General features: G+C 46.3%; 2 protein-coding genes across 2 annotated transcripts; both read left to right on the top strand.

The window, feature by feature from the left end:
• LOC8072578 (probable calcium-binding protein CML30) lies at window positions 1,633-3,092 on the top strand. Its single transcript, XM_002436523.2, has one exon. The coding sequence runs from the start codon at window positions 1,804-1,806 to the stop codon at window positions 2,539-2,541; it is 738 nt and encodes a 245-aa protein (XP_002436568.1). The 5' UTR covers window positions 1,633-1,803; the 3' UTR covers window positions 2,542-3,092.
• Window positions 8,191-8,844, top strand: LOC8076165 (40S ribosomal protein S30). Its single transcript, XM_002436524.2, has 2 exons — window positions 8,191-8,345; window positions 8,433-8,844. The coding sequence occupies exons 1-2, from the start codon at window positions 8,342-8,344 to the stop codon at window positions 8,615-8,617; spliced, it is 189 nt and encodes a 62-aa protein (XP_002436569.1). The 5' UTR covers window positions 8,191-8,341; the 3' UTR covers window positions 8,618-8,844.

Consider the following 19,172-nt stretch of genomic DNA (forward strand, 5'->3'; position numbering starts at 1 on the left):
CATATGGATTGTCTAGTTGCCTTCCCACTTCTCTCAGCTGCTGGTTTTTTCCTATTTTTTGGTTGCCTGCCTGGCCCTCTCTTTTTCCCAATTGGAGGATGCAGATGAAATCCCTTATGCACTTCAGGCCACTGACTTTTGTCTGTAATATTTGCTACAATTCCATCATATGCAGCTTGGAACCTCTCAACAGAGTAGTAGGGATCCACATAGCTGCCCATGTTTGGTTGCCTTGTTCTGGTGATGACTACTAGTGCATGTGGACAGGGTTTTCCAGTAACTTGCCACTCCCTACAAGTGCATGCCCTCTGAGTTAAATAAACAACATTCCTCCTGACCTCTTCATCCTTATACAGCTCAGTGACTTCAGTTTGCTCAGGATGGCCTTTAGTGACCTTCAGGTGGTGCAGCCCTTTGGAAGCTGCATTAAGTTGGTGAATTATAGCAGGTAGTATGCCAGGTGATAAGGCCCTAGAGATCCTTCTTCTCTTGGCAAACAGTACAACTAACTTCTCCCTTATAGCATCTACCATGCAGTGAGGAGGCAAATCCTTCAAGTCCTTCACCCAAGAATTCCAACTCTCAGCAAGGTTGTTGTTAATGTAATCACATTTGATGTCTGCACTGAATTTACTTCTTGCCCATAACAAACTATGATGGGCATCCAGCCACTTTGTTATTTCTGGGCTTGCTGCCACAACCTTGTCAGACCTTTCAACAAGCCCACCATCACCAAGCACAGCAGTGTACTTACCAACCGTAAGAACTAGTCTAAATGCATTGCCAGGTTCGATCCTAGCATGAATATAAACATAAAAAAATTCCACAGTTAGCCCAACCATCTGTACTGTCCTACAGTCGAAGTACAGAGACTCACCATGGGGGGCAGTCACCAGGTTCCATGGTCACAGATCAGGATCGAGCACCTACTACATCACCCGCCTACGAACTTGCCTACATCAACACAGAAGCGTGTTCAACCATCCATTTACAGTAAAATCAAAATCCAACCCTAACCCTAGCTCTGCAATGTGAAGAAAAAAAAGGGGCCGGCGAGGTGGGGAGGGGAGAGAGGTGTACTGCGCGACGAACCTGTCATGGAGGTGCACATCGGGGTCGGGGCGAGTTCCGTCCACCGTCCACCGGGCCTCTCTCCTTGTCGCCGGGCACCTGGAGCCGAGGGCGGACAGGGAGGGGCGCAGGGAGCCGAGGGCCGGACGCGGAGGGAGGGCGGACGCGGAGGGAGACGAGGGCCGGACGCGGAGGGAGGCCGGACGCGGAGGGAGGGCGGACGCGGTGGCCGGAAGTCGCCGCCGCCGCCGGGCGAGTGGGCGCAGAGAGAGGGCAGGGGCGGACGCGTCGCGGCTCTAGGGACCCGAACGCGACTCTTCGAAGGAACGCGATTCCTGGGGCGCCCTGGATGCGAACGCGTCCTCAAAACAGAGGAGGGGCAAAACGGTCTTTTCCCATAGCCAATCCAAGCTGGCATGATGAGTTGGACTGCCACATAGCTGAAATGGGCAAATTTATATGACTAAAGAGATATCTAAGGCAAATTTTTAATTGCACTTATAAGGGGGCATCTAAAGAGGAGCCATCCATAACGGGGGCAAATATTTAAATTGCCCCTCTGCTCCAACGCTCCTCTCCTGCTTCGCTCGCCTCCCCTCATATACGGAGAGGTACTCCAACTCCATCAACCGCCGCCCTCCTCTCCAGATCTCCCCATTCACACACAGTCTCGCGCGCGCACAGATACCTCCAAGGCCAAGCGCAAGCAAAGCAAAGCACCCACCCCAACCCATGGCGCCTCTCCTCCTCCTTTTCCTCCTCGGCAGCATCTGCGCCCTCTTCTCCCTCACCACCTCCTCGCGCGCCAGCGGTAAGAAGAGCGACGGCAAGGAGCCCAGATGCAGGGACGGCTGCGTGCCGGAGGAGACGACGCAGCAGCAGCAGGAGGAGGAGGAAGGGAAGAAGAAGCAGGCGCGGGCCGACCCGGAGAAGGACCTGGGCATCGTCTTCTCCACGTTCGACCACGACGGCGACGGCTTCATCACGGCGGTCGAGCTGGAGGAGTCGCTGCGCCGCCTCGGCATCGCCGTGTCCGCCGACGAGGCCGCGGCCATGGTCGCGCGCGTCGACGCCAACAGCGACGGGCTCATCGACATCCACGAGTTCCGCGAGCTCTACGACTCCATACCCAAGAAGAGGAAGCACCAGCACCCTGCCGCCGATTTCAGTGGGGCGGCAAGGGAGGTGCCGGTTGAGGGCGACGACGAAGAGGCCGAGGGGGAGGAGGAGGATGAGGAGAGGGACCTGCGGGAGGCGTTCGACGTGTTCGACGGCAACAAAGACGGGCTCATCTCCGCCGAGGAGCTCGGCACCGTGCTGGGCTCGCTCGGCCTGCGCCGCCAGGGCAACGGCCGGACCGCCGTCGCCGACTGCCGCGACATGATACGCCTCGTCGACAGCGACGGCGACGGCATGGTGTCCTTTGAGGAGTTCAAGCGCATGATGACCGTCGTCAACGTCAAGGCCTAGGCTCCTCGATCTTCTTCCTCCTCGCAGATCAAATCGAATACGAAACTTGGAGCGGCGGATTTGCAAAGGCAAGTAACGTTATTTTGTTCTTGGATCGGATCGGAAGAGACGCAACGGGGATTGGTTATCGATTAACACGCCAAGTAGCTTCTTGCTCTGTGTTTCTCCCCTGTTCCTCAATCTTGATAACTTCCTCTCTTTTTTTCACTCTGATTCTCTCATATTTGTTTCTAGTCCTTGTTTCTGTTTTTACTGACAGGTATTGATCAGACATGTATGTAAATACTAGTTATTGCTCGCTGTCAGATTAATCTGTGGAAAAATGAACAACTAGATGAATCAACGAGGATGACCTGTTCATTCGGTGTTTGTGTTTGGGACCCTTACCAGTTCAAACAATTGTGTTTAAGAATTGTCGATGATGTGTAATTGTACAAGTCTGCGTGTCATGCTTTCTACGACCAAACTTTGACAGTTGAAATCTGCTCTTGGCACAAGGTTGCCAGTTGCCTGTTCATGAAGTAGTAAACCCAAAGAAAAGTTCTTGTCTTTGTCGACAAGGTATGTATAATGTATGCTATTTTTACACTACTGCTTCCGACGACCCAGAGACTAGTTATCGTGTGGATTTTTGTGGCATGTGTTCATACGTGTTCCAGACCTCTAGTTATTGCTGGATGTTATGCCCTTGACAAATTCAGCGGACAAATATTTGATGTGCTGCTACTTTTACCTGGTCACACAAGAACTGATTTTCCAAGCAGTAACTCTTTCAAACCACAATAAACAATTATATGTGAAATAAAAAGACTTTTATTGGTTTCCTCCAAAATTAAAGAAAAACATCTTGCTCTGTGTTGTGCCTAGTTGCACGGTATCATTGCATTGGTTTATTGGCCTCAATATTATGGAGCAGTGGGCTTTCTTGTGCCTGCAACTTGTAAGCTGCATACGCTAATCCTTCCAATGACAATGATATTCAGAAACCTCCCCTTGTCCGTTGCAACGTTCTGATCAGAGACCCTTTAATTTAAACCGTGCTAGGTCAATGAAGATGACATTTTGAAACGGCACTGGAATATTTTTTTTACTTCTTCATTCAGATCTCTGTCAAATTAACAATGACAATCCCCGGATCTGGGCCGTGCAATTTATTTCTGCAGAAGATGATAGGTCATGCGATTGCCGTCCATGTACCTACCAAGATGCCAAGCTCACTCACTCATGACTAGAGATGAAAACGGTACGGATATTTTCCGACCGTATCCGAGACCGAATTCGTTTAGAGAGGTTTAGATTTGTCTGTATCTGAGTCCGAATGTTTAACATCCGATACCGTATTCGTATCCGAATACTTAAATCGTATATTTATGATATCGACATCCAATCATATCTTATCCGACATGATTGACATTATCCGTATTCGAGTCCGAATTCGACTAGAAATATAAAAACAAATATGATATCGGTGATATCCGTCCGTATCCGATCCGTTTTCATCCCTCATGACACCAATCAGAGGCCGCTGGTTCTTGCTGGCTCTGGCTGCTTCCCATCGGTGTCCACGTGGCATCATTTGCTGAGGTACTATACTACCTGTACTTAACTGCTACCACATACGCATACGTTGATGCAAATGGAGCTAAATGTTTCATTGGTATAGATAGTGCCTAGATGGTTGACTTGACAAATGGAGCGGTGGTGATGCTGTAGAAACGCCGGGTTTTCCACACTACTGCATTATTAACTCGATGCGAGTGTGACGTTTACCGCTATTTGGACAAGTTTGGGGTGTTGTTCTTGGCGTTGTTAAAGTTTAATAGATACTGTAGTATCTTGTTTTATTTGACAATTAGTGTCCAATTATGGACTAATTAGGCTCAAAAAAATTCGTCTGGCAAATTACTCTCTAACTGTGTTTTTATTTCCGTAAATAGTTTATATTTATTACTTCATGCATGTATCTAAATATTCGACGTGATAGACGATAAACTTTAACTAGTAAAACCAAATAGGGCCTTACGCTCTAGGTTACCTTAGGCTGTTGAGCTGATCTGACCTGTTCCAACTCTATCAGTTTCAAGAGATCCTAATAAAACTTGGCCTTGTTTAGTTTCGAAAAATTTTGGGAAATCGACACTGTAGCACTTTCGTTTGTATTTGACAAATATTATCCAATTATGGTCTAACTAGGCTCAAAAGATTCGTCTCATCAATTTCGACCAAACTGTGTAATTAGTTTTTATTTTTGTCTATATTTAATACTTCATACATGCGTCTAAAGATTCGATGTGACGGGGAATGTGAAAAATTTTGCAAAATTTTCTGGGAACTAAACAAGGCCCTTGTGATGGATGGAGTACACATGCAACGGATGGCGTAAGTAACGAACCCCCCATAGCCTGACAGCGTTTTGTGACACTAGAACAGTGAACATGACAAAAACAATTATGCAAGGGACAGCGAGGGCGGCGAGATTCGCGACGGGCGTGCGGCACAGGACAGGAGAGGCGCATGTGCACGGCGTCGATCGCGAAATGGGTGGGGGTGGGGGGTGCGTCTGTCAGAATGGAAGGCAGCCGGGAGCGCATCTCCGTTGCACGCGACGCTTGGATTCCGGGGGCAGCGCAAGTGGTGTTTGTGGAGTGGGGGTGGAATACGGTTCGATCCCATCTCACGACGCCAAGAAAAGAAAACGGGATAGTGATCAGGGTGGGACTGGGAGAGGGAGAGGCGGCCTTCCTCACGTCGGCAGCAGCTGGAGCAGAGCAGACACACAGCCTGCGGTGCTTTTTGCCCGCGTCGGAGACCGCGGAAGAGGACGCCAGGACACGAACGGAACGCGAGGACGCCAGTTCATCGGCCTCATGGATGTCGTCGAGGTGCGTTGCGCGGAATGCATGTCCTCGCGGCGGCCGGCGGGGTTCTAAGAGATCCTTGGCAGTTGGGCCGCGACGCCGACGTGGGAATTACCAGGGCGCGTGCGCGTTCGGATTCAGCCTGTAGATGCCCTGCCAAACCTGGGCATCCAGCCAAACTTTGGTGGCCGAAACGGCCGCCCCGATCTGGCCACACGGACCAAAGGAAAAAAAAAAATAGGAGTAAAAACTAAGGCCTTGATGACACTGATCTTGCGGTAGGAAACCAAACGCACCTCGTTCCAGGTCGGTCGATGGCCGAAGTTTGGTTTGGCTTCAACGGGCATCCAACCAAACACGCCTATCAGTTCGTAGACAAACGGTTTGCTGCAATCCCCATGCCAACCTCGATTGGGATTTGAGAATGCTTCCCTCGCATATAGGCAGCTGAATGCTGAAGCACTGTTTTTTTTTTTGAAGCTCTGAAGCACTCACATCATCACACTATAAAAGAGCGAGTTTTTTTTTTAGAAAGCTCTCACTCTCTAATAACCGTTCGATCTAAATATCGGGCTATATGAGCCCTCCGTCATCCATGATCTTATATGATATAAGTGTAAGACTCCTCCTAAATTAAGATTCCTCCTAGACTCTAAAAACACATGGATGTAAGACTCCTTCTAAATTAATATTTCTCCTAGATTCAAAAATGAAAAATAATAATGTTATAAATACCTCAGTTTTTGTTCCTGAGTAATATTAGTTCTTTATCCATATTTGTATATCTTTTCTAATTTTTTTTAGGCCTTGTGATGGCACAAAGAGTCCGGCGGCCACCTCTTTTTACTGTCGACGGCCACTTTAGATACGTCGTGATGGTAAGAAGGGAGGAAGGCCTCTTTTGGTAACTTAAAAAATTTTTTAAGGAAAAAACTAATCTTTTACCACTTGCTTCCTACGACCGGAAAAAAAATGAATGTAATGACCACACTATAAAAGAGCAGGTTATTTTAGCGAGCTCTCCTTCTCTAACATCTGTTCGATCTAAATGTCGCGCTATATGAGTTCTTCGTCACCTATGATCTTATACGATGCAAGATATAAGACTACTTCTAAACCAAAATTGCTCCTAAACTCCAAAAATAGAAAATAATAGAGTTACAAATACTTTAGTTTTTGGTTCCTAGATAATCTTGCTTCCTTGGAACTGGTTCATATTTGTGTATCAGAGTTCAACCTCAACCCGTATGTATAGCTTTTCTGATTTTTTATGTCCAATTCATTAACACTGTAACATGCTTTATACGAGAGTAGTAAATAGATTAATTTAAAAAAGGAAAATATGGATGCATCGCCGCTTGCCGCGGATTTTTCTTTTTAATTGCTAATACATACACTTGCATGCATTTATATTGATGTGCCTTCGTATTATTCTACTTTTCTCAAATAATTTATTTATTATAGTTGCATGCATGCATCCATATTTTTTTTTCTAATTAATCTATTTATTAGTTGCATGCATGTATGTTGATGTTTATTTTTTTTCCGAACAATCCGCGACAAGCTTCGGTGCATCCATATTTTCCTTCTTTTTCAATTAATTTATTTATTATTACTATTCTTGTACAAGGCGTGTTGTAGTGCTAACGAATTGGACCTAAAAAAATCAAAAAGCTATACATGTGGGTTGGGGTTGAACTCTGATACGCAAGTATGGATCATATGGAGTCTAGGAGGAATCTTAATTTAGGAGGAGTCTTACATCTTACATCATATAAGATCATGGATGACGGAGGGCTCATATAGGCCAACGTTTAGATCGAACTAAAAGAGCAGGTTATTTTAGCGAGCTCTCCTTCTCTAACATCTGTTCGATCTAAATGTCGCGCTATATGAGTTCTTCGTCACTTATGATCTTATACGATGCAAGATATAAGACTACTTCTAAACCAAAATTCCTCCTAAACTCCAAAAATAGAAAATAATAGAGTTACAAATACTTTAGTTTTTGGTTCCTAGATAATCTTGCTTCCTTGGAACTGGTTCATATTTGTGTATCAGAGTTCAACCCCAACCCGTATGTATAGCTTTTCTGATTTTTTTATGTCCAATTCATTAACACCGTAACATGCTTTATATGAGAGTAGTAAATAGATTAATTTAAAAAAGAAAAATATGGATGCATCGCCGCTTGCCGAGGATTGTTTGGAAAAAAATACATATCAAGACGCATGCATGCAACTAATAAATAGATTAATTGAAAAAAAGAAAATAGGGATGCATGCATGCAACTATAATAAATAAACTAATTTAGAAATATAGAATAATACCAAGGCACGTCAATACCAATACATGCAAGTGTATGTATTACAATTAAAAAGAAAATAATAAAATTTGAGCACCCATGATTTTATTTATTATAACAAACAAGGAAGAAAAAACTAGCAAACATCTTACATTACTTATAGTACCATATTGTGAATGAACAACAACTCTAATATGGAGTGAAAATAAAATCAACGAACGTCCAACAATACAAACACGTGAGTGTCGCACGTGCATATTTGCTAGTTGGTAAAACGACAATAACTTGTCCATTTGCATTGGTTCACGTGGGCCTACAGAATTAGGCCCATGCTACTAAACCTACAGCCACAACAAAAAGAGGCCGAGTATTCGGGGGTCCAGTGTCTTCTTCGGCCCACACGTCTAAGGCCCAAAACACTGGTAACATGAGCCCAGTATGGCAAGGCCCGTCAATCTCCTCCCCACGGGCCACAACCGACCCTTCCAGCGCCTCTGCCCGCACGCGAAAATCCTCACGCCTATAAAGCCCTGCCCCCCCTCACCTAGGGTTTCCTCTTCCCTCTTACAGCCGCCGCCGCATCTCCCAGCCTCCCCGCGCTCGCCTCCGTCGCCGCTGCCGCCGCCGTTTCGCAGCCATGGGTAAGCCGCCTTCTCCTCTCATCTCCCCTCGCCTTTCGCTGCTACTCACGAGCTGATCGGGTGTGTCGCGTGGGTGGGTATGCGCAGGTAAGGTGCACGGATCGTTGGCCCGTGCCGGGAAGGTCCGCGGGCAGACGCCCAAGGTGGCGAAGCAGGACAAGAAGAAGAAGCCCCGCGGCCGCGCCCACAAGAGGATGCAGTACAACCGGCGCTTCGTCACCGCCGTCGTCGGCTTCGGCAAGAAGCGCGGGCCCAACTCCTCGGAGAAGTAGGCGCCGCGATGCGACGCCGTTCGGCTCGTACCGGTTCCTCACCCTTTCCGCTCTCAGTTTGCTTATGCTCTTGCTGGTAGTAGTTTCGTTGTGCAAGCAGAGGAAGAACCTTTTGTAGTTTCAGCTTCGTTGTTCGTGTGATGAGATGGGAACTCGAGATTATATATGTCCCTCGTTATTAAGAATTTGAGATATGATGATATGAGCCAATGACTTTATTTTGCTTCGTTGTTGTGCCTTTTAGTTGTCTTTGTGAATGTTATGCAAACAACTGAGCTGGATCATTAGGCTATGGGTCTCATGGCTACCTGACAGCAATAATTTGTTGCTTAGGCCTTGCATTCCTCGCTTGATTGACGAATCAGCTGTTTGTCAATCAGTATTGCAGACGTAGTATAAATTTTAATGGTGTCCCAATTTGAAACCAGTTTGCTGTTATACATATGTACTAGGTTCACCTAGTTGTGGATGGAAGTGGAACCGAGCCTGCTATTTGATTGAAATGTTTGTTCTATGCTTGTTTTAGACTGTAGAAACCACGCATGGCAGTGAATCACTGAAACGTAATGAGAAATGTAGGCCTGTCAAACTAACTAATTAATTCAGGTTAAGTAAGTTTTATTTGCGTCATTTTCTCTGCACCATGTCACAAAGTCCACAACTTTCTCATTCCTTTTTTTTATTGAGAAACTGGTTGGGTCATGTGTCTATTTAAATTGGATGCCCTATTATATTTTAGCTTTGTCCATACTGAAACGTTGCAAATGTAGAGTTGATTGAATTAAGGCAGGTTATTTTGCTTGAACACACCACAGGTTATTTAGCATATCATGAATTGCACACGACAACTTTATGATTCTTATTTGTTGGAAAATAGAAATCAGGTTGCATGACTGTTGAAAGTAACCAGCATGATATAGTTTCCGGTGAGTCATTTTTATTCGCTGTTGGAAAATGGAAATCGGGTGCCATGAATCTGACTATTGAAATTTATGAGCATGACCTGTCAGTCTGATCAGTGTATGTGACTGCAACTATTTATCAGCATGACCGGTCAGTCTGATCAGTGTATGTGACCGGAAATTGTTGGAATCTATTTCTAAAAATGTGTCCCTCAATTGTTGGGGTAGGCTGCAAAGTTCAGCTAGTCGGATTCTAGGCGGTGACCCTCTGCCTAGTGCCTAGGTGGGAGTAATCGCGCCTAGGTGTTCTAGGTGTTTTCCTAGGCGCCGGGAGGAACAGGGGAGTGGAAGGAAGAGGAAGAGGGGAGGAGGAGCTGCCCGTGGCTGAGGGGAGATGAGCAGGGGAGGGGACGGGGTAGCAGCCGGCGTTGGAGCAGGAAGATGGAGGAGGTGGCGGGGATTTCGCGTGATTTCCCATGGCCAAAGCCATCCACGCGCGTGCGAAAGGCAGCACTGTCCGCCCGTGGGGGTGAAATTTCGTGGCTCGCCCAGCTCTGCGACCGCCTCACTGCTGCCCAGCGCCCAGATGCTGCCTACCCCTTAGGCGAGGCGGGTACCCCTGGCCTAGTGCCTAATTGCGCCTAGGCGCCGCCTAGTGGAACACTGGTAGGATGTGCTTTCTTCTAGTTAATTGTTCAGTTTTAAGTTACGTGTTTGTCCCCAAATATGTGTCTACGGGTTTATATCAACTTTGAGCATGAATGAATGTGTTTGTGCAGAGTGATGTAAATGCGCTACTGCGATTGGGATCATTTTCGCTTGCTTGAGTGGGCTGTTCTGTCGTCGACCTTGTGTATTGTGTGGTCGTCTTGCGGCGTTGTTTGCTAACCGTGCCCCCTTTTCTTTAGAGGGACACTTCTCGTTAGAGGGAGTGAGGGACACGGTGATTTATTGCAACATTGAGGGTTTGTAACACTAGATGGTTGCATTACTGGATTCATACACCAAACATATAGAGGCCTGCTGATAGAGTAACAGGTACTCGTGCTAACCTATGAACTTCAAAATTGATTCCCTACCTTAATGACAAGCTAACCTGCTCAAATTGCTGTTCCTCAAAGTGCTGCAGAAATTTTCATTGTCAAGGTTTTTTTATTACCTCCAAACAGTAAGAGCCAAACATGATATAGTGCTTCACTGGATGAATAAGCCCAATGAGAAAACACAACAGAAGCATCCACAAAATTCCCAGAATCATCTCTGATGATGACGACGCTTATTGCGCTTATTCTGAAACGGCAGCATCGGTACTGATTTTTGCAATCCATCCAGCTCTCATTTGCCAGCTTCAGCTCAAGAAACTTTTGACAGAACTGGAAGTGGAGTGAGCTCTGATTAAATTACCTTCACGGATAAGTTGGCGCCATGCCGTCCAGATCGCCCACATGATCACAATGAGCTTGACAAATTCATGTTTCAGAGTGTCAATTGTGAAGTAAAAAACATTGAGCTGATCTCGCCAATTTTACCATAGTGCCCTGTCATCTCCGGTTTTTTTTTCCTTCAAAAATAATCACTGGAGCTGATCTCCCCAATCCTGGGCACTTCAGTTGCTGTCGGCCGATGCGGGCAAAGCGGTAATCGAGCTCGCCAGCTTTGGCAAGGCCCGGTGGCCGTGTTGGGCCGAAGACCGGGTTCAAGTCCGGCTGCAAGACCGGGTTCCTTCCTCTTCCGAATTATTTTCTTGTTTTGATTTGAAACGTTTTCTGCTTAAGGTCTTGTTTAGTTCACCCTGAAAACCAAAAAGTTTTTAAGATTCCCCGTCACATCGAATCTTGTGGCACATGCATGAAACATTAAATATAGACGAAAACAAAAACTAATTACACATTTTAGCTGTAAATCACGAGACGAATCTTTTGATCCTAGTTAGTCCATGATTGGATAATATTTGTCACAAACAAACGAAAGTGCTACAGTACCGAAAACTCTTCACTTTTCGAAACTAAACTAAACGAGGCCTAAATAAATAAATAAATAAATAAATGATGACGGGCCATCATGGGTCGTGGGCTCGTGGCCGCACGCTCTCTAATCTGGCTGGATCCAGCACCGACTGAGGCCTCAAATGGAGGCGGGCCAGCAGAGCACACAGCAGCGCGGATTCTCCAGGCCGCACCGCAGACACGTTCTCGGTCTCGGTTCACTGATTTCCGCGGCGACCATCTGCCCCCGTCGGGAGAACAGGCGCCCGTGCCCGCCATGCCGCCGCGCCGTGCCTCCGAGCGTCACAGTGCAGCGCAGCGCCGGAGTGGCGCGGCGGATCCAAGCGGAAGCGGAAGCAGAAGCGGGGACGGTGGTCTGTCTGTCTCGCCAAGTCGCCTCAAGCGTGGCGCCGGTGGGGCTGCGGACCTGCGGCGCGCAAGCGTCCAAGATTGGTTGCACGGCCGGGAGCGTCAGCGTCAGTCAGCTCTATTCCCCCACCCCCACCTAGATCCGCTGTGTCCATGCGCGTGCGCGCGTCTTCTCGTCCATCCCCCCTTGCTGACCTGCTGCCTCCCCTCGTGTGGTCACGGTGTGGTCACGGTGGAGCTGCGTTGCCTCTCCTAGGACAGGGCTGTGGGAGTAAGGCCTTCGAAAAATTTTTAAGATTTCTCGTCACATCGAATTTTTGGTCGTATACATGGAACATTAAATATAGACGAAAATAAAAAATAATTATACAGTTTATCTGTAATTTGTGAGATGAATCTTTTGAGTCTAGTTACTCCGTGATTGGACAATGTTTATTAAATAAAAACGAAAGTGCTACAGTAGCCAAAAACCAAAATTTTTGCAAACTAAACAAGGCCTAAAACGTAGCCCAAGGTTGTGCTCCAAAGCTCTGGTCAAACTGACAAGGCCCAGAGTAGAGCTCCGTTCGACAGGGTTTTTTTGGTTCTGAATTATCTGAAATATTTTTTTTACGCTAAAGAAACGTTTTTTTATGAATCAGAATCACTTTAGTGAAATCATTTGACTCGTGGGTAGATTGTTTATTCCAAAGAGAGTATGAAATGATGGTTCAAATGCAAGAAAGAAGTGAATTAGAATCACAAAAAACCTCCTTTTATAGGATCTCCCGCTTCCTAGTGTAAAAACGGAGACATGTTTCTCTTTTTTCAATTTGAATCATATACATGAAACACCGTTTGACAGTGATTCTTCTTAGGGTCCTTACACAACCGAGCCTTAATACCATATCTTACTTAACGTACGTCCATTCCACAATTTCTCAGTCCTAAAACATAAGACAAATAATTCAAAAATTACCCCAAGTTATAAATGATTTTTTTTTGAAATAACCACTCAAATCATTTTAAAATATGAACATTCACATACACACTTAACACTAATGTTCAATAATCAACCTAAGTGTAGTAATCACGCACAATACTTCCCCATGATTTAGGGAGGGTTAAATGTGCCATTTACTTTACCTCGTAATGTCTCAGAATTCTTAGAATATCTTGTACTTTAAGATCGACGGATCAAATTATGTACTGTTTAATTCTATATAATAATATTTGTGTATTCTTGGTTTTGTATGAATAACTAGTACTTTTAGTTCTAAATGCAAGTCTCTTAACATGTGTTTGGTTTGAGGACCATGAGGGTGGTTGGATCTAACCTAGATTTTAGGGATGGGATAAACTTGTCTATTGTTTGGTTGAGAAGGTTGGGTTTAACCTAGTTCAATGTTTGGTTTCGAGGATGTGAAGGAATGGGATGAGACACAAACTTATGGGGCCCACATGGTAGCTTCACATCAAATCTCGCCCTCACTGGCACCTGCTGTTGCTCCTATGCAGTCGCCGCTACTCCTCGCCTCCTCCACCGCTCACTCCATTGTTGTTTCCTTGCCCTCCTCCTCCTCCTCAGCTCGCCCGCTGCTCCTCGCATCCTCCTCCGCCTGGCCCGCTTCGACTCCTTGCCTCCTTCTCCATATGGCCTATTATTGCCCTGCACTTTGGCGGCGCCCGTGCCCCGCCCCTGCACCGGCACTGTACCTCACGACTCCTTTCCGCACGACCCAGTTCAACCCACACCTTCCCCTTGATTTAGTGGAATCAGATGAACCTGCATCTCAGGGGAATATGTTAACCCAAGTCAACCTCGTTCCACTCAATCCTCCATCCAAACATGGTCCATTTGGGCAGTGGCGGAGCGTGGAAGCAACTAAAGCAGGGGCTGCACTTCAGCAAGCAACAATTCAACTATGCTGAAGGACAACTTTTACACGTCAAATGCAACAACTAACAAGCATATATGGAAATTTGCAATGGCCAATACACGGAGGAAGGGGGGGCGAGCACCCAGCTTCGCCTCCACTACCCTCCGCCAGTGCATTTGGGTTTGACCCGCTCCAACCACCAAAACCCTCAAACCAAACACACAGTAGGGTCTTGACAATACGAGTATAATACTTTCACTTGTGTTTTATGGAAGACAATACACCTACCATGTGTAGGAACTCAAGGCGAAACACTTGCATTTTATGATCCAGTAACGTGGACTGTATGTTGCAAATCTGTATAAGGTTTTGACGTATTAATAGGGGGTCAAACTTAAAATCCTTGACTAAATAGAACCCTAAAATGACCCATATTTAAATCGGATAGAGCACATGATAAACTTAAGCGCTCTTTTGGAGTGTGAGAATTTCACAGTGCTCACACCCAAATTGACCAATCCGACAAATTCATGCAAATTGGCCACCCAGACCGGTTCTAAATTGGCACCAGCTGGTTTTGAGACTTTTCCCACAATGCAAATTGAACTTTACCATTGGATTATGGTCTTGTTTAGTTCGCGAAAAGAAAAAAAATTGGGGTAGAGTAGCACATGTGTAACTATAGCAATTAGTCTCAAAAAAAATTTGGGGTAGAGTAGCACATGTGTAATTATAGCAATTACTGTCCAATCATAGACTATTAGACTTAAAAGATTCATCTTGCAAAATACATGCAAACTGTATAATTACTTATTTTTTATTTATATTTAGGCTGTCTCCAAGAGTCCGGACCTAAAAGACAGAGGCATTCGATAGATTGCGTCCTGCACAGTAGAAGCGGTAGGGACCCAAAATTTACTTTTTCCAACAACCGACGCAAATGGAAGCTCATATTGCCGCCTGCCTCACTGCGTCTCAGGCCACTCCTCGCCAGCTGCGCCAGACCCCTCGCCACGGCCAGGGAAGCCTCCGCTGCCGTGGCACGTGCGGCTGCTTGTAGGCGCCTCCACGCTACTCGCCGCCTCACTCCGCAGCGTCAACCGCCTCCTGCTCTTCCTCTTCGACCAAATTACGCCCTCTCCATCGGCGCAGTTGGGGCCGAGGTCCACTATCCACAGGAGGCTGCTGAGTTGGGAAGATCTCGCTCAGCCTCGCCGCCTCCTCCACTTATCCCGCGGCGTCCCCGAATCCGCCTCCCCATGTCGTGCCGCTTCGGCCGCTCCTCGCCGCGGCCGTCCTTGCTCTCCGGCGACGACGGGGCGCTGGATCTAGAGCCATCTCTACAACAGCAGCAACAGCCTGCAGTTTCGAGGAAGATCATCGCATCAAGAGCAGCCGGCCGTGCCCCACCCTGGCAGAGCACCAGATATTTGCGTCAAGGAGAGAGAAGACACAAATTTGGGTATGCTCTTTCTTCTAACGCAAAATGCCTTCTCCATTTGCCTGCTCCGTTAGAGGACGTTTTTTACCTCTAAACTATGCATTTTGTGTATGAGTAGTGGGATGCCTCCCCCGTTGGAGACAGTCTTACTGCTTCATGCATGTGTTCAAATATTCGATGTAATGGGGTAAAAAGTTTATGAGTGAGAACTAAACAAGGCTATATTGTCGAGATGATAAATTTACATAGAGAAAGCCAAACTTGAAGATCATACGAGAAATTACACTTTTGGGAGCCGCTTCGATAGAAACTGACACAAGCTGGTTTCCCAGAATGCAAATTGGACTTCCTTATTGGATTCATCTCGCCAACGACCAAAATGCATATATAAAATGTCCAATTTAGAGTCTGGATAAAGATATTACGAATTTGGAAAATTTGACCCTATGTTTCTACACACCACTTTTTGTTGCACCCCCTCTATAAATACGAGAGGTCCACAACAGATTGGGGTATCCAATTGATGAAAAAAAACACATCTACTCTACACTTTTTACTCTAAACCTATTCTTTCCCAACACAATATCCTAATGTTCTATATCTTTCTCGACGAGATTTGTGAACATCCTAGGTAGTCTTGCCGACTCTAAGATACTCATGGTATGCAAGTCTCCAGACGCATGTTCGAGGGATTTTTAGCCGAGAAGGCTATAGAAACCACCTTAGCAAAGTTTCCCCTGATCTCGCTATGTGATTAACCATTACGGTCCGTGCGATCTAGCACTTGAGCTTAGCAGAATAATTAAGTTATGTTACATAGGAAAAACCACAAGATACATGAAAAAAATCCCCATTTGAAAGGCCTTTTCTTAATAACAATGACAAATATAGTGGTACTTTTCGCATTTATTGGACTAAAGATTTAAACAAATATTGTTAGTCAAGGTTTAAACAATTGTCAACAGTATATAAAAGAAAAGAGATTAGTATAGGTAGTCAAAACAGGGTCAAACCACTTCCAGTTGCGAGCTAATTAAGGCCTTGTTTACTTCCAAATTTTTTTTGCAAAATAGGAATAGTAGCACTTTCGTTTGTATTTGACAAATATTGTCTAATCATGGACTAACTAGGCTCAAAAGATTCGTCTCGTGAATTCCAACCAAACTGTATAATTAGTTTTTATTTTTATCTATATTTAATACTCCATACATACATTTAAAGATTCGATGTGATGGATAATATGAAAAATTTTGTAAAATTTTTTGGGAACTAAACAAGGCCTAAGGTGACTACAAAATTCAAGCTCCACTGACCCCTGATTGATCGATTAAAAAGCAAACGCCGCTGCATTATTGAAGTACACGCTGTCAGTCGCCATGCACGCACGAGCGGTAGCAGCTGCCGTCCCGTAGATCGACATGGTCCTGCTCTGACAGCTTAACTTGCTTCCAAACAACGTCAAAGCTGACAAGAGAGACAGGCCACCTGACCGACGACGAAAAGATCGGCCAGACACCGGTGCCGGCCGGCCGCGCTCTCTCGCTGCCATAGACGTAGGAGTACTACACCGGCTTGCGGCCAGAGGCGGCGTCAGCGCGCAGGCCGGCGCCTGACCCGGGCGCGCTAGCCGCGGTCCGCGCGCCGCCTTACCGGGCGGGCTCTGACACCGTTCTGCCACCGGCCGGCCGGCCGGCCTCGAACCCGGAGGGGAGCGTGTACGCAGGCGCGCCGCGCGCGCGCATCGCATGGCATGCCAGGACACGCGCGCGAGGAAAAGCGAAGGATCAGAGTAAGGGCAGGCATGCACACATCGAGCTCGCGCGCCGCTCTGATCGAGATCGTAAGATTAATGGATCGGCCAAATTTCACGGGCTCAGGCGCCACCCCCGAGCGTCCGTCCCCTTCAGGCAGGCAGTCAGCGTGCCTGCTCAACTTGGACCGATCGAAACCAAACCGTGGATTCTTTCTGATCCGATCGGAAGAGGCGATCCATGCATCGTGTTGGAGATGGTGCGCGCACTGCAACCCTGAAGAAGGAAGCGGGGCGCGTGCTCCTTTTGAGGCCGGGCCGGCCGGCCGCTGCCTTGAGAACGAACATGGCAGGCAGGAAGCGGGCGACCGGGCGCCCGTTCATGGCGGCCGGCCGGCCGGCCGGGCCTGACCTTTCGCGGAAAACAAGCTGAACATTCAGGCCACGCACACACAGTCACACACCCTCTGATCTCTGCCGGAAACAAACAAGGTAAGCGAGGCCATTCCGCGACACCTTTTGCGCGCGCGCGCGAGCAGCAGGATCGACCATGGCCCCCATGCAAATCTCTCGCTTTAGAAATTAGAATTGCTCGTGGAAACGCCGCTGTCCAATCGATCGGTCACGGCATGCAGGTGAACTGTATCCCACTCACTGACAGGACCCGAGAGAAAGTTCCGGTCTTTCCACTGCCTGCGCCTTTAGCATCGATCGTCCGTAACCGCATAACGGGCATGTTTTTGTGCGTGAACACCGCAAAGCCACCGCGCCTGCCAGCCACAAAGGAAACGAAATTAAGCATTGGTCAATTGTCCTGTGCACACTGCAGGTTATATATTAATTTGATCCAAGTGTGGATTAAAGAATTAGCCCTCTGTCTCCCCTCCCATGAACAAAGCTCCTTGGATTGATCTGCCCAAAAAGTCTCCCTCCTGGGTCCCCAGAGAGAGAGAGAGAGAGCTTGGCTGTGGCCTGTGGCTTGGAGTAGTGTTCAGGTTCTATATTCTTCTTGGGATTGGGGTCCTTAGCCTCTCACACCAACCAAACCTGTTGCTGCCCTCTCCCTCCCCCTCTTCTCGCACCATCTTCCTTTCTGTATAAATAACCCTTGCTCTCCCCCTCTTCCTCCTCCACCCAATTTGTTACTGAATGCCAAAGATGACAAGCAGCAAGCAAGCAGTGCTCCATCTCCTTCCTCCTGCACTAACTAGATGGCCTTCTTTGTGATCTTCCACAGCTTTCTTGAACTGCATCTCTAAGAGGAGCAGCTTGAACTCTCTACCTGCATGAGCAGGTGCAGTTCAATAAAGCTGTGGGAAACTGCAGAGAGAGGCCAACAGAGCAGCATGGCCGGCGGTGCCGTCAACTTCATCATCTTGTAGATGCGTGGTGCCTAGAGAGAAATATAAATCCACATGCATGCACCGATCAAGATGTAGTCTTTTCTGTCTCCAGAAGCTGGTAATATAAGCGAAGGTTTAGTTGTCATGCTTTCATGTACACACTCTCTCCTTCCGTGTGACTTTTGATTCCCCTGCATGCTTTGACCGTTCTTCTTCTGTTAAGTTAAAGTTTTTCAGTTCATTCATGTAATTTTTAGTATTTTTCATAATGGGTTTTTTCCTCCAAGGAGCTTTACTTGGTTAATTTATGTTCATTCCCAATAGTAATTCTGAGAAGCTTTTTTCATGCTCTTAGTATATTTTCTCCAATAAGTTTTTCCTTCTCCTCGATCTTATCTTTTAAACATTATTAAGAGATTTGGTTTTAAACCGATCTGTGAGAGGTTATCTGACATTATTATTTAAGACAGGAAAAATAGAGTGAAATTGCAAAACCAACCTGAAATGTTCCTTTTTTTAATATCAATATATGCCTGACATAATCATGCTAGCAATTTTCTAAAAAAATCACCTCAAACTCAATATTATATTAAATCATTTAGGAGAGAGAATAATCTCGTAAAGTATAGTAGTTATCATAACTCAAACTCAAAGTGGACATAGACCAAGTTACTCTCCAATGAGAATCACGAGTCTGCTCATGCACTCAAACACGCGGATTCAAGAGAGCGCACTGAGACCACAAGGACTAACAAAGCTTTTAACTTCACAAATTCCTCTAGAACAATGCTTCAAAAAGTTCCACAAAATCTCTGGTCTTAAAAGTCATAGCTGAAAGTATTGTTTGCTGATTTATTATGAGAGAAAAATACTGCCTGTTGGTATATTAAGTACGGCTTATATGCA

Source organism: Sorghum bicolor, chromosome 10 (genome assembly GCF_000003195.3).
Source record: "Sorghum bicolor cultivar BTx623 chromosome 10, Sorghum_bicolor_NCBIv3, whole genome shotgun sequence".
Lineage (NCBI taxonomy): Eukaryota > Viridiplantae > Streptophyta > Magnoliopsida > Poales > Poaceae > Sorghum > Sorghum bicolor.